The sequence below is a fragment of the Anabrus simplex genome, chromosome 6 (assembly GCF_040414725.1).
Source record: "Anabrus simplex isolate iqAnaSimp1 chromosome 6, ASM4041472v1, whole genome shotgun sequence".
Lineage (NCBI taxonomy): Eukaryota > Metazoa > Arthropoda > Insecta > Orthoptera > Tettigoniidae > Anabrus > Anabrus simplex.
In genome coordinates, this window is record NC_090270.1 from 346,685,142 (window position 1) to 346,701,217 (window position 16,076).

At 38.2% G+C, this 16,076-nt stretch overlaps 1 protein-coding gene across 2 annotated transcripts in view; it reads left to right on the top strand.

The window, feature by feature from the left end:
* The window catches only part of LOC136875372 (adenosine deaminase), a 153,918-nt gene that overhangs the window by 75,066 nt on the left and 62,776 nt on the right, over positions 1-16,076 (top strand). For both annotated transcript variants that reach the window (XM_067148927.2, XM_068228471.1), the window contains exon 6: positions 6,991-7,103. In XM_067148927.2, coding sequence (XP_067005028.1) covers positions 6,991-7,103 — 113 coding nt within the window. The remainder of the gene's footprint in view (positions 1-6,990; positions 7,104-16,076) is intronic.

Genomic DNA, 16,076 nt, shown 5'->3' on the forward strand with positions numbered 1-16,076 from the left:
CCATTTCTTTATCAACTAATTGCCTTTCCTGGTCGTCTATTGAATGACTGTCATCAGTTCTTATGTTCAGCAACTTCTGAAAATACTCATCATCATCATCATCATCATCCTAAACCATCTCCAGTTTCCCGGGTGTGGTATATGAGCCTCCTCCATCTCATCCTGTCCTTGTACCATTCTTCCTCCACCAACTTGTCCCAATCATGACCTCTCAGCATTACATCGCTCTTAACTAAATCTATCCATTTCCTTCGTGGCCTTCCCACGGGTCGTCTTCCTTCTACCTTTCTGTCAAATTCTTGCAGTTCTGTTTACTGGCATCCTCTTCATGTGACCAAACCACTTCAGTCTTGATACCTGAATCTTATTTAGGAGAGAATTGTCTATTCCTACTTCTTCTCTAATTTTCTCATTCCCAATCTTGTCTTTCCTGGTTTTCTGGATCATAGTGCGTAGGAATTTCATTTCAGCTGCCTGAAGTTTGGAATTATCTCTATTGGTCAGTGTTGTGGTTTCGAGACTGTATGTAAGAATTGGTGTATAATAGGACTTGTACAATGTCATTTTTGTTTTCATGGGTATTTGCTCATCCCACAGCAGGTGTCTTACCTGGTGGTAGAATTGTGTTGCCTTATTGATTTGATTGTTCACCTCATGTTTTGCTAGGTTGTCATTTGATATAACGCTACCCAAGTATTTGAAAACTGGAACGCTGTCCAGTTGAGCTTCATTTAACATGACTATTGGTTCTGCTCCTTCCCCATACACTTTCATCACCACCGTCTTGGTCTTGCTGATGTTTAAACCATATTTCTTAAACTCCTCATTCCAGCTTTGTATTCTCTCTCCCAATTCATCTTCTGAGTCACTCCAGATCGCAACATCATCTGCAAATGTGAAGGCTTTGATATCTCCATGTTCTTTCCTTTTAATAGATTTCATTACTACATCCATTACAATAATAAATAGAAGTGGTGACAATGAGCTGCCCTGCTGCACTCCTCTCTTTGTTTCAAACCAGTCCGACAAACCACATCCTACTTGAATACAGCTTCTGTTCCCACTATACAACACTCACTCCATCTATTTCTTATTTCTTCTAGCTTTGATAATATTATGCCACCTTCATCCTTCACAAATCTGGTGTTTACTTGATCTCTCTTTTTGTTTCTTAAGATATCATACAGTAATTTCTTGTTGCCCTGCATATCATCTCTCAATTTCAGTGAATAAGGCCCAGCTTTTCCTCTTTCCCTCCTCCACTACTTTCTTGGCCAAATTCCTTGCCTCCACATATTTTCTTCTACTTTCTTCAGTCTTACATGTTTTCCATGCTTTCCATGTTATTTTCTTTTCCTTCACTTTAATCTTTACCCTATCATTCCACCAGTGTGTCTCTTTGTCTTTTACATTTTCTGATTTATTATAAGATGGAAAGTTCTCGGTAAATATTTCGGTTGGAGAAAATAACAGGGGTTTTGATTGGTGGATCTGGGTGGTGAGAGGTAAGCTTCTGTGGCCTGATTGGTTACCTGGATATCAGACTGGGGCCAGCCTCGGCCTCCTTAAGAGAGTGAGGCAAGATTTCGTGGTCGTTTCAATTCTTGTCAGTCTAGCGAGCAGACGCACTTTGGCGATCCTCCCACCCAGGATGGCCTGCCTTAGGGTAAGCACTGTTGGTTTCTTTCCCATCTTAATTTATATTTAATGTTTGCTTTTCGTTTCGCATAGGAGTTTACCCGTAGCCGGCCGGACTCGCCACTCAGTTATTAAGATGCCTTAGCTATTTCAGCTATTTCACTGTTGATTTTGGAGGCAGTTCCCATTTTCTTGCTTTGGTAACTGTATAATTAATGGATAAATTTCATTTCCCTCGGGGCTGCCTCCCGTACCTTTGTGTCACGTGATGTAGGCTAGTTGTTCCTCTACCCCACACCAGAAGTGTTTTTGTTTGGGAGTGAGTTTAGCTAGTCTGGTTTCCCTCTTGTTCCATTATGTAGCGTGATTATCTGAAAGCGCCGTTCAATTTCACTTAATATTGTAAAATATTTTATAAAGTGGTTTCTATTACCTTTAATTGTTGTATTCTGGAAATTGCATGACGTTGATGTACCTCTTTCCTTTAGCCTCTTCGAATAAAGGGAAAAACCCTTGGTAAATTACACCTAAACTTGTATTTTTTCAGCCTATGATAACCTGAATTTTGATGTGATGAATTTTCTTTTCAATGTTTATTTTGGAAAAATATTAACAGATCAAGGGATTACCGGTCATTTTTTTTAAAATCCACAACCTACATATTCCCATGGACCTGGTAGGATTCCCACGCCTGCTCCACATCCTTTCTTAAGGTCGTCACGTTGCCCAACCTGATTTTTATTTGTTTATTTTTGATGCTGCCTAATGGGTGTTTTGGGTTTGTGTTAAAGGTGTTAAAATTCCGTATAATTTAAGTTTTCCTTCTTTCTTTACTATGTGTCATGTAACCAGTTACTGGTTACAAATGAAAAACACATATATTCAAAATACACCTGTTCCACTGGAAACTGGGCATTTACTGTATTTACAGAACATGCTGCTTGACATTTGAAAGCCCACTGGATTACTTACGTGTAGCTCGCCAGAAACTGACCAACTTATTTACAAAATTACGTATATTTTGTGCAACTTGCTTTCAGTTCTCTTTCGGGAAATAATCGTCCAATTTTTTCTCGATCGCCTCGTCTTCCCTCTCCTCCACTGCTGAACTCACTTTTGTCACTGTAACTGTCGAGGAAGACGGAAATCCATGATGTGCATTGGAAGGACAAGGCAATGTGCATTTCAGTGCTAGCGTCAGAGGGGGTCGGGGTAGAGAAGCCAATGTCAGGGGGGCTATTGAAATACAGTATTACCCCTCTTTTACACTTTTCAAGCAACCAAGGAATACTGGTGTAAAAAGGGGGAAAGTGTAAATCCTGGGAAACAACTTGTACAGGTATGTATAAAAATGCTCTGGAAAAGGAGGTAAATGTTACACAAATGCATATTATTAATTTATAGAGTATTTCAGACTCAATCGATTTACTGTACTTATGTCAAATAAAGGTCCATGTAAGTTAATTACTGTACTGTATTAACTGTTGACTACACTGCCTTGGTAATTCTGCTCATCCTTGGCCCAGGAGAAGGTTACCGGTAGGTGGTTAATAATTTATGTAATATATTCTTTTAATATTACAGTAGTTACTTTCTTAGAATGGCTATAGAATTATCTAAGATGCAATATTTTCTCTGAATGAAACATTTTAATTGCTACTATTGTACCTGTATTTACATCATTAACACAAATTTATTCCAGATGGAAAACTACACAATCACTGCTTCCTACCAAAATAGTCCAGAATTGACCTCTGTTTACACTTCTTATTTCTTATGACCTCTGTTTGTTTTTCAAGCTCATAAAGGTTATGAAAATTATTTTAACCCCTCTCTACAGATGACAGATACCTGCGTAAAACATCCACTGCTGCACTTGCATCAGTACTGGTAGGCATCACTTCACTGTCTTCCTCTGCTTCATTACTGTCACTGGTGGGAGACTTGGCTGCTGTTTGCTCAGCAGCAAACTCCTCCACACTTCTTTCCTCTGCAGTGATCAGAGAATCATCTACCTGAAGAAAATCCTCAGTAGTGCAGTCTGACTGCAACATTGTCCATACATCAGGTAGCAGGCCTCCGCCTCCTCTTCATCTTCCTCTTCCTTTTCCTCCTCTTCCTCTTCCTGTTCCTCTTCCTCCTATAATTAACCCCTTCAAGATTTAGGCTGAAATACTGTATTATTACCTTTAACAGAGGCCTAAGGATAATAAATGATGAATTGAATTTAATAACTCATTTATGTATTATGGTTAGCAGACTCTTCAAACATAATTTATATCCATTGATTGAACCTTCAGGTATCTTGGTTCAGTGGTACAGGATGATAGAGGCATTTATAAGGATGTCATCACATAGATAAGCACTTAAAAAAGAATGCAGTTATGATTCTCTTTTAGTTAGGGGTCAAATGCAGGTACTATTAAAACCTTGTGGGAAAAGAATCGTAAATGAAACTAGAATGACCTGATGTTACACATGAAAAAGGAGATGAAACTGCTGATATTCTTGAACAAATGCTTTGAAGTGTTGCAAATTAAATGGTAGAGGAGGAGAAGAGAAGACTAGATGTGGACAAAGATTGATGACGTACTGTCAGAGAAGGAATACGACAAAGTAAAAGTCTTTGAAACAGAAGAGTGTTTGGTTCAATGAATAACATAAGGAATCAGTAAAACTAAGGAAACAAGCTAAAGCAAGATGTAAAATGGATTTAGAGACAGATGTAGGAAACAATAATTCATGTTACTTATTACCAGCATATGTTAATATCAGTGGTGTAATTATGGGTAATGGTTAATTACAACAATATTTATGGGATGGAATCAAGTTATTGATATGAGAAAGTTTGTAGCGTATAAAGACGTAAAGACATTTCAGCTGTAAGAGAGAAAGACTTCCCTGCAACTCCGTATGCTTTGGGCAAAGAGTAGTTTGGTCAATATTTGACAGAAACTTGCCATTAGGGCTCCTGAGAAATATGCTAAGGCCTATTTGCTTTCAGCTGCTGGCAAATACAAAATGGGAGTTTTCAGACTTTAAATAGTGTCTTCCCCTGTACTAGGAGGCTCCAAGTTATCCTTATTCAATTTATAACTCTTTGTCTACTTATTGTGGACTGAACCAATTTTTCACAATAATATGTAGCAACAATAATATTTTTAACTTCTTTTCTTCTATAATATACCACTTTTATTTGTACAATATTTATGCCCCTAAAATGTGTCCTTTCATTTGAGCTTGTGGCAGCAACTCTACATAGGTTTTAATTTGTTCTTGTGAGTTAGTACAATCTAGTGGCATGTTAACTTTCCTGCTTTTTCTATCCAAGTAAATGCTCAGAATGTACCATTAAAGAAGATTACAGATTTCCTCTCCCAAGTCCTTTGTACAAGATAATCTTGATGGTGATAGAAATCTAGTGATCTTAGGAATGAACAAAGTGTCTAATGCAATACAGTAAAACCTCGTTAATTCGAAGTCATTGGGACTAAAAAATAGGACTTCGAATTACGTGATTTCGAATTAACTGCCAATTCGTAATTCAGAAGTGCCAACCCTTGCCACGTTACAAAATATTCTAAGGCCCGTTGCATGCAGTTAACCTTGTTTCACAGTTTAAACCTTTCAAATGCCAAGGGGAAAAAAAAACTATTTCCAAAATGCATCCAAGAAAGTGCATTTAGAGTATTCAAATAATTCACTTGGATAACTCACTGACAAACATAACCTCTCGCAACGAAAGAAAGAAACAAACAAACAAAGAAAAGAAAAGCACGATTCAGAGACGAGGAGAAATCTATGCTGGCTCCCATGTGCAAGTGCTTATTCATTAGATTACTGTACTGTATGCATTTTAGATGCCCTGTACTTGCATACAAAATACCCGATGCCCTTAAAACATTGTGGCTAATCGAATTTTCCTATGACGAGGGGAGAAAGTCTCTCGCTTCCTTCTGCATGACAACAGAATACAGTCACTCTATCTTTGTACGATTTCCCGCCATGGCACTTCTCTCGTACTTCAGAAATGTAAACACTTGCCGCGTCACAAAGTATTCTCTAAGACCCATTAATCATGCAATCACCTCGATTCACAGTTTAAACTTTTCAGATGTCATGGACAAAACTATTTCCGAAATGTATCCAACAAGGTGCATTTACAATGTTCAAATAATGCACTTGGGTAAATCACTGACAAACATAACCTCACGCAACAAAATAAAAATATCGCAGGTTTCAAAGACGAGGATAAACTATGCTGGTTCCCCTGTGCAAATGCATTGTTTTTTTGGATTACTCTACAGTTTGCATTTTTAGATGCGTTGTGTTGTACTTTCACGGCAAGTGTCCGACGCCCTTAAAACATTGTGGCTTATCAAACTTTCCTATGACGTGGGGAGGAATTCTCTTTGCTTCCGTGTGCATTGCAACACGGTATAATGACCCCTACCCCCATCCTTGTACGATTTTCCGGCTGGCACTTTCTCCTTTAAAGCCATAAGACCATTTGGGTTCGGCATTAAAAGAAAGCAATGCAGTTTCATCGGCAATGACAATATAGTTCAGTGCCCACGAGTTTATTACCGGTATATGAGCCGCATTTTTCGTTAACTGTCGGCATCACCAGAGTTTGTGGATTCTGTTTCTCCACGCAATGCCTGCTGCGTGATATTACGGCGTTCCTTAAAACGTTGAATTACAAAAGAATTCAGATTTCACTCAAACTTAGCAATTACGAAGCACACTGTAGACACACCAAAGTGTGTGAAAGTGCAGAAAACTAACTCTGCACGTTCTGGAAGACGCGTTCTGTCATGACGCGGGTAAATTTTGAATTTAAATTACTCTGTAACATACTATTGTTTTAAAATGTAAAGGCAGTTTCATATTAAAAGTCTGAATTACAGTAATGGGACCAACATTGTACTTCGAATTATGAATTATCCATATTTCGAATTAAACAATTTAAGTAATGTGCAAAACCGTATCTCATGTTTCCGGGAACGAGAGCTTCTTCGAATTAGGTGGCGTTTCGAATTATGGAGGTTCTACTGTACTCTGTTGTTTAAACATGTCTGGGTGTGGTGTTGAAATTTCTTTCTAGTATAGACCCTTCTTTGCTGGAAGTATGTGGGGTTAAAAACAGAATACCTGGTATTCTTGGTAATGTCTTTTTGTACATTTCTGAAAGTAGCCTATGTGAAAATTTAATCAGAATCACTGGATATATATTTGCTGGATAATGGTGCATTCTTCCTCTTTGCTGTACTGTGTAGCTGCTCTTGAATGAATGTGTAAGTTTTGTAGACATATCATGAAATGTGTATTTTATTTGTTGGCCTATTGTAGTGGAAGTTCCTTTGAATCCGGAAGAACTGCACGCCTTTGAAGAGGCTCGTAAGAGCGGCATTCATCGTACATTGCATGCCGGGGAGTCGGGTGGCCCAGAAATGGTTCATCGGGTTAGTGGTGATTTAATTGGTCATTTGTGGATTGTTGAGATGCATGTGTTACTTGTAATTTATTAACTGGATGAATTTTTTTTTTTGACATCTGTTTGTTTGGTATTTCCGTTTTCTTTTGCTATTTGATAAAGATTACTGGTGTAATTTCTAAGGTGATGACATACCTGCCAACTTTTACGGTCTATCCGTAAAATTTAAAATTGCAGCATTTTACGGTTTTACGGATGGACAGTGTCATTTTACGGCTTTGCGAACAAAAATTTGAAATGTTAACATTCGATAATCACCCCACTTCCGTACATTCGATTGTTTTTGTGGGTCGAAGGCAAGTCCACGATAGTCGATAACTCATTCTTTGATATGATAGGTACTTTTAACCGTGTGATGTTTTGTGTCGTCATTGAAATTGAATTCAAAGCCAGGATAACAGGTCTTCCATGTTAACCTTAGGTGTCGATAGGCTCTGCTCTGCAAATTCTTTGTTCCGCTCCGTTCGCTTGTTGTGATTTAACCCATATTCTTTGATCACATGAGTGTTGTTGTTTGTTCGCGAAGTTGGTGTTCCTTGAATGTTTTGGCATTTTAAGGTTATGTCATATTTTAATGAAGTGTTCGAGCTTTTGTGTTATAACTTCGTGCTTCACAGTTTCCTGTATTTTTCGACTAATTACATTCGTCCCACATGTGTGTGTGTTTTTTACCATGTGTATATTCTTTGTTCACGAGGTTGGCATCGTGTTCATTTAATGGTTTAAGACTTTGAGTGCTTTGACATGTTTTAATGAAGTGTTTGACTGCCTTGAGTGTTTGTGTTATAATTTTATGTGACATTCAGTGATCCAGGTTCCTTTCGATGTTTCAGTAGATATCGAGACATTTGTTCTCAGACATTTTCATATCCTAAATTCCTATTGTAGGATTTGTGAATAAATCCAACAAGAAACAGTACTTCCAGACATTTAAAGAATCATAATCTGTTGATTTTCAGTGCATACTAAAATCAAGAAAGGGAAAAAAATTTTGCCTTTTGCACGGTATGTGGGTGTGATATTAATATTGCACATAGTGGAAGAAACGCTTTAAGTAATCATGTTAAGTGCATTAAACACGTACGTTATGTTAAATCAAAGGAAGAAAACAAGATATTCAACACTTTTTTTGCCAAGTCTTGAAACATTGACAGTGACGTAATTAGTGCCCTTAAGTGTGGCTGATCATGCTGCTGCTTTATTTAAGATGTTTTCTACATCAGAAGTTGCAAAGAAATATAGCTGTTGTACACAAAAATGACATGCATTGTAAATAAAATGGCAAAAAATGCATCATCTGAAGTTGTTAAGTGCCTTCAGAACGGACCATTTTCTTTGGCAACGGATGGAAGCAATGATGCGAATGCCAAGTTGTATCCTATTGTTGTTACATTCTGTGATATTCCGTGGGAAGAGGTAGTGAGCACTCTCCCATCCATACCAGCATTAGACGGGAATTCAACAGGGTGAAACATTAGTAACCTGATGTTATCACAGCTGAATTCTTGTAACATACTAATTGAAAACTTTGTGGCTTTCTGCTCCAACAGTGCTCCTGTTATGATAGGACACAAAAATGGGGTTTCAGCCGTTCTGAAGGAAGTTCAACCAGGTATTGCCATCATAGGTTGCATTTGCCACCTGATTAATCTAGCAGCTGCAAAAGGTGCTGGAAGATTACCCTTAAAGTGGATGAGATCCTTGTTGATATATTTTATTTCTTAGAGAAGAGGGTCAAAAGAAAAGAGCGCCTTCAGAAATTTCAGAACTTGACAATAAAGAGGCAAAGAAAATTCTGAAGCATATATGTACTAGGTGATTATCTTTAGGCAGATGTTTGGATAGACTACTGGACCAGTGGGATCTGCTTCTTTCTTTCTTCAAGGAGGAAGTATTATTATGTACCCAAAACATTTCCACAAGCTTCACATCTTTCAGAATACCTAGAGTTGAACAAAGTGGATCCAAAGAGTATCAGAAGAAGAGAATTCTTGATTCTGCTACTACACGTGCCCCTAAAAGAATGGCATATTCTTCCAAATGTGACAAACCTATCCTAAAAGGTAAGACGACTTCTGCTACAACATGTGAGGAAAAATTGTTTATGTTCCTGTCCTCAAACTTGAACAAGGCCTTTTGCACTTTTCTTCATGTGACTATTCCTGTATTTGACAAATTCAATGTTGCCCTTCAGACTTTTTCACCCTGTGGGTGGGGGTGGTAGAATAACACCCATGGTATCCCCTGCCTGTCAAAAGAGGCGACTGAAAGGGCCCCAGGGGCTCTGAACTTTGAAGCATGGGTTGGCAACCACGGGGCCCTTAGCTGAGTCCTGGTATTGCTTCCACTTACTTGTGCCAGGCTCCTCACTTTCATCTATCCTATATGACCTCTCTTGGTCAACTCTTGTTCTTTTCTGACCCCGACATATTGCGTATGGAGGCCTAGGGAGTCTTTCATTTTCACGCTCTTCGTGGCCCTTGCCTTCCTTTGGCCGATACCTTCATTTTTCGAAGTGTCAGACACCTTCCATTTTTACTCTCTTATTAGTGTTATATAGAGGATGGTTGCCCAGTTGTATTTCCTCTTAAAACAATAATCACCACCACCATTGAGTGGACCTCGAACTAGCTCAAGGATCAATCTTGTAAGTTCGTGTGGAGCAGTATAACAGATGTGAATGTAGCACTATTTTTTAAAAGTTTTTAATCTTGAAGTGAAGAAGAATAAATAGCTCGAGGATCAGTATTGTAATTGTATGTTTGATGTCTGAAGATGCAGAACAGTTGACATTAAAAAACAAATGTGAAGAGAAATAAGTAAAAAAGTGCAGTATTAGAACAATTGAGAACCACAATTGACAAACAAAGGTTTCAAGATGAGTGCTCAGGCAGTTCTTGAGGTGGCGAAGAGAATAAATTTGAAGGTCAAATTGATCTGAACCAAAAATGATATTTTAATTCCCAGTTCAATGCGGAAAAAGAAAGGAATTAACAGGTTAATAGAAGCCGAAATAGGTGGGGGATAGACTTTAAAAGGCAATGAAGTAATTGGGTATTTCATTAATCTGAACTTGCAATAGTCTTGATTCTCTTGCAGCACTAGAGTCCTCTCCTAAATTACAAATTCGTCACACTCCATGTCTAAAACACTTCTCACATGCGGTCTCTTTTTACTCGGACAGTAACACAACCGGCGGTGGATAATTCTTTTCATGCAATGTAAACGCTTGAAACAGACACACTGTCAAAGTCGGATGTTAGTTTTGTGATGTAGCAAAACCACGTTATTATATGATTTCGTATTAACAGCCAACTCTTGCTGTTACAAGTAATGAAAATCATTGTGAATCCGTATTGAAAGTAATCTTATGATAAAAGTAAGAAATTTATTTCCCTTCCACCTATTCAGTACAACTCAGTATGTTACAGTTAAATCCTCATTAAAATAAGAATTGGGACATGTTTCGCCCATTCCTGTGAGGCATCATCAGTCATATCATTGCCTCAAACCATATCAGGTACCTCGTTAAAATTGATCTAAAATCTACTACAAAATTGAATACATTAAAAACCTTCCGTATCGTGGTAGGTGCATGGTTAAAATTGATCTAAAATCTACTGCAAAATTGAATACATTAAAAACCTTCCGTATCGTGGTAGGTGCATGGTTAAAATTGATCTAAAATCTACTGCAAAATTGAATACATTAAAAACCTTCTGTATCGTGGTAGGTGCCTGGTTAAAAATGATCTTAAATCTAATTCAAAATTGAATACATTAAAAAACTTCGCTTAAAAAGCCGTCGTTATATGAGTAATTTGATTAGGTACAAGTGAAAAATTAACAATATTGATGGCCTTGAGCCATGCTACCGTGTGCAGACATTTCATTTTGACGCCATCTGGCTGTCTGCTCGTCAATTTCGACGTTCCGTTTTACTCTAGGCCCACTGGATGGCAGACCGAGTAAACCAAAACTCACTTGGGCGTCTATGGCTGAGATTTAATGAATTTTGTCGGGTGAACACCAAATGTGTCGCCAGAGATCTTTTACATGCCGACATCATACGACATGGAGTGTCGAATGGACTTTTTTTCCGCCCGTCAAAAATCCGACTACCTCTGTCGGGTTTAAACCCACTATCTTGGGATCCGGAGGCCAACACTCTACCACTGATCCACAGACGCAGCTATTGAGTTGTATCGAATAGGTAAAAGAGAAATAAATTTCTTACTTTTATCATGAAACTCTTGCTGTGTCACAGAATATTCTGTTACCCACTACTGCATGCAGTTAACATTGATTCACAGTTTAAACCTTTCAAATGCCATGGAAAAAATTATATTTCCGAAATGTATCCAATGGCAAACATAGCCTCACGCAGTGAAAGAAAAAAAAAAGCACGGTTCAAAGACGACAAATTATGCTGTCTCCCGTGTGCAAGTGTTTTATTTTTTTATTTGCTGTACTGTTTGCATTTTTAGATGCCTTGTACTTTAACAGAAAGTGCCGGACGCCTTTAAAACATCGTGGCGTATCGAGCTTTCCTATGATGAAGAGAGGAAGTCTTTCGCTTCCATCTGCATTGTAATACAGTACAGTGACCCCATGTCTTTTAAGACCATAAGTCTGTCTGGGCTCGGCAATAAAGAAAATAAATGCAGTTTCATTGGCATTGACAGTATTGTTCGGTACGTACGAATTGATTATAATTATGAGCCTCGCTTTTTGCCTACTGTCGGCATCGCCAGTCATCGCGGATTCTACTTCTCCGCACACTGCCTGCTACGTGATATTGTGGTGTTCTTTAAAACACCGAATACAAAAGAATATACAATTTCACTCGAACTTAGCAACTATGAAACACACTACAGACACACCGAAGTGAGTCAAAGTGCGGAAAGCCACCCGTGTACCTTCTGGAAGACGCGTTCTATCGTGATGCGGAGAAATTTTGAATTGAAATTACTCTGTGAAATACTATTTTTTAAAATGTAAAGGCAGTTTATAATTAAAAGTCTGAATAGTTTTCCGTTTAAATATGACATGTGGGGACAGTTTTATTCCATGTGCAGTTACACAAAACATAATTGTACACCCAAAATCAAAAAGCAGATGAGCCAGGAGCGTGTTGCCAACCTCGACGCAAATAAAACCTGCACCCCAATTATATATGGTATATTATTTCTTGCCTGTGTTGAGTTAAACAAGTTTTATTGTGTAAAGCCTTTTTCAGTTATCGCGTATCTGCTTAATTTATCAAGCAAGTCCTCTTATGTATGCTCCAAACCGATATTCACCATGCCTGCTGCTGTTTAACATGGATTTCTTCTTGATTCTTATGTTCATCTACAAATGATGTAAGTAGATACAATTTCATTGAAGTACCCTATTTAAAGCATGAATAATTTTATTTTGTTTGTAGCCCTTAAGTATTGTTATTTTCGTCAAGCCGGGGTATCACAACTAAGTAATATCGTTTTCCACCTTGTCGATTAAAAAAAAAAAAAAAAATTACTTAGTTGTGAATCTGTTAAAGTGCGATACGGACCATGAAGTTGATTTTATGTCGGCCGGGGTATGTCAGAAATAATATTTTTTGTCGTGCGTGAGTTTTACTGTTAGCACTTTTGAAAAGTTGGCAGGTATGTGATGATTTTTCCCTAATTTTATTGTTTATTGTGAACAGATTTTGGTGGCAAAATGTTTTATGTTACCTTGTATCTTTCTTTACCGAGACTCGTACTATTCTGCCTGAAAATTTATCCATTAGATAAATAGTTTTGAACTTCATATTATGTTCATAAAAATGTTGGTAACAAAAAGGGCTAATATATGCTCATGTCTGCAAATGTTTACAACTTTTGCAGTAGCTTGCAAGTTGGTTCCATTTTTTCTTGCCTTTTCACTTGCATAGTTATACTGTAATTTGAGGTGAAGATTGAAAAGTTAAAAACTACCTGAAAATTAAAACACAGAGTAGCAGAATTATACCTGAAACAGAAACAACAGAATTAAAATAGAACGACATGTTCATTCTTGAAAGAACATCATCAGATTCTATCAAATCGCACTCAAAAATATTTAGAAATGGACTAACATTTATGTTTAAATTCTGTTTAAATCCTTAAATACTTGAAATTTGGACTGTTTCTTAACGAGTCTTGACTATTCTCTCTAGCATAGAATGCAAGGTGGTGTAATGCTCTGATGTTAGTGTGAGTCCAGGTGACTAGTCAGTGACTCGCTGAACTGTACTTTTAGGTTTTATTACTGTTATTCTTAGTGCTTATATTATTATTATTTATTGTACCAGGTGTACACATTCCCCGGCTATTTGAGCTGTGCGCCTTCTCCACTAGGGTCATCTCTGACAGTGATTAAGAACCCTTAAGACTTTGTAAAACTCGTTATTCCAATGGTTAGATGGCTCTGGCGTCTATTTTGTAGTGATCTCTGGAGGGCAAAGCCCCCAGTCAATCCACTGAGGCATTTAATTTGTTGTAGTTGGTAATCCTATCTACTTGTTAATATTTTTTTAATGTGCCGAAGTTGTTAACTCTACCCCTGGATCCTCCTCTAATGCTGACTGCCTATCACATGCCAGTAAACCGAGCTTGATAGCTGCAGTTGCTTAAGTGCGGCCAGTATCCAGTAATCAGGAGATAGTGAGTTCGAACCCCACTGTCGGCAGCCCTGAAGATGGTTTTCCGTGGTTTCCCCATTTTCACACCAGGCAAATGCTGGGGCTGTACGTTAATTAAGGCCATGGCCTCTTCTTCCTTCCCATTCCTAGGCCTTTCCTGTCCCATCGTCACCATGAGACCTATCTGTGTCGGTGCAACATAAAAAAAAAACATGCCAATAAGGAAATTTTCTAACTAATCATGACTCTGATTATTTAATGGAATTTAACCTATCGGCACTCTGGATTCTAAAATAGCCTAGAACTTTCCCCATGAGACCTATTTAAGGTGAGCATTCTGGTTATTGTGTGACAGACAGGAAGGAGGCAGGGGTATGCAGCTTGAAGATTCAGGTATGGGAGAATAAATCTAAATAAGTGATTGGGTTGGCGTGCAAAGTGCGGGGAAGACTTCAGCGATTTCATTTAGAATGTAAAAGGTAGGCTTTTCATTCTTCTTTGCAATGTAGGTTCTCTGCCCTGTAGGGTTGGGACAGTCAATAGTTTCGAAACATTAGGAGCTTGAGGTGGAGTGTTTCGGTGCAGTGTGCCAGCACATGGAACAGTAACTGTGCGGTAGAGAGAACTTCGTGAAACAACATGACATGCTCCGTGTCAGCGGGAATGAGCCTGTACCGGACGTGCTGTGTGTAGGTACGGCCAGAATTGCACGGAACGTGAAGGAACAGTCAAAACACTGAAATTCACGCCCAATAATCCCGTTTGAAGGCTGCTTTTAGGTTAAGATTATTTTTGGTCAATATGAAATACACATAACACGGTTACAGTGACAGTACAGGTGTTTAAAAGTAACGAATCCAAGGATATTTTCACCAGTTGAATGTACCGGCCTGTATTGTCAGTAATTAGGGCCAGGTTAAAACTTCATGGCAAGTGAAAAAGCAGTCGGAACTCTGAAATACGCACCCAAAATATCATGTCTAAATGTTGTTTTTAGGATAAGAATATTTTCGTTCATTGTGAAACACACCTGTCACAATTACACTAACAGGAGATGTGTTTACAAATGTCACAATGTTATTTTCACCAATTAAAAATATACTCGCACAGTTGAAGAAAGATTCGTCAGCACTCTATTTACTTACACAGTAAACAAGCGGAACACGAAAATAAAAAATTAACCCATACAAGCAATACACTAGGATAAAAATTAAACACTATATTGGAACCTTTCCCACCGTCCCCCATGACTCATGGGACCATGTGACAACAAACCAACCCTTTCGGGTCACGAATGCATGGGACCATGCTCCACGGAAGTCGATAGTCAAGGGACCTTTTCGGCCTGTGCCGATTTCCCCTCATTGGGATTGTATCATTAATCCGCTCACATGAGAAGTTATCGGCCATACGGCTCAGCAAGGTCAATGCTACTCTCCCGTTCCTGAGGTCTGAACACGGACTCCTCAGGGTCGAAGATCGTTTGCGGCATGTAGAGGCTATCAAACTTAAACTATCTTAAAGGCCTACAATGAACGGAAGAGGTTTGTGGATGCTTGTTTTTCGGTATAGATAGGCATGAAAAAGATTGAAACAATTTACTATTCACTCGGTGAAATATACAAAAACTTTACATACATTCTTGATAATTCTGACACATCTGATATTATAAATTACATATTTAAGCAACGGACGAATTTGTGCTGCCATTGACATCAGCTGTTACCTCCACATTCCACAGACAAAATTTATGTGGATGGCAACGTCGCTGGTAATGTCTCTTATACAACAAACTTGCCCTCTATGACACAGTCATTAATATTCATATTCCTCTCTATGAAGCAAAGAATATCCGAGAGGTTGATACTACTTCACGTTTTTGCATCTTATCCCATTGGATTACCTGTGTCATACATTGCTTACATAAATGCTATATTGGTTTGGATATATGCTATACTGATTGTTTTATGTGCTATCCTGATTGTTTTGTGTGCTATCACGCAGTTTACCATAAACCGTTGAGTACAACATACACAATAAAATGACCCTACAATATTTACAAAAACAAGCCATGTTCCCCCAATGCGAGTATTCCATGGGACTGAATCCCGTATTACACATTAAAATCTATTTACACAAAAAAAAGAAAAATGTCCGCTTTAGAATGGTCGGCTAACTTAATTCTACCGCAGAAAATATAAGGAATCAATTAAATTAAACATTTGAAATAATTAAACCGCATACTCCAACCATATCAGAAACTATCACTAAATCACGGAAAAGAAAAATAAAT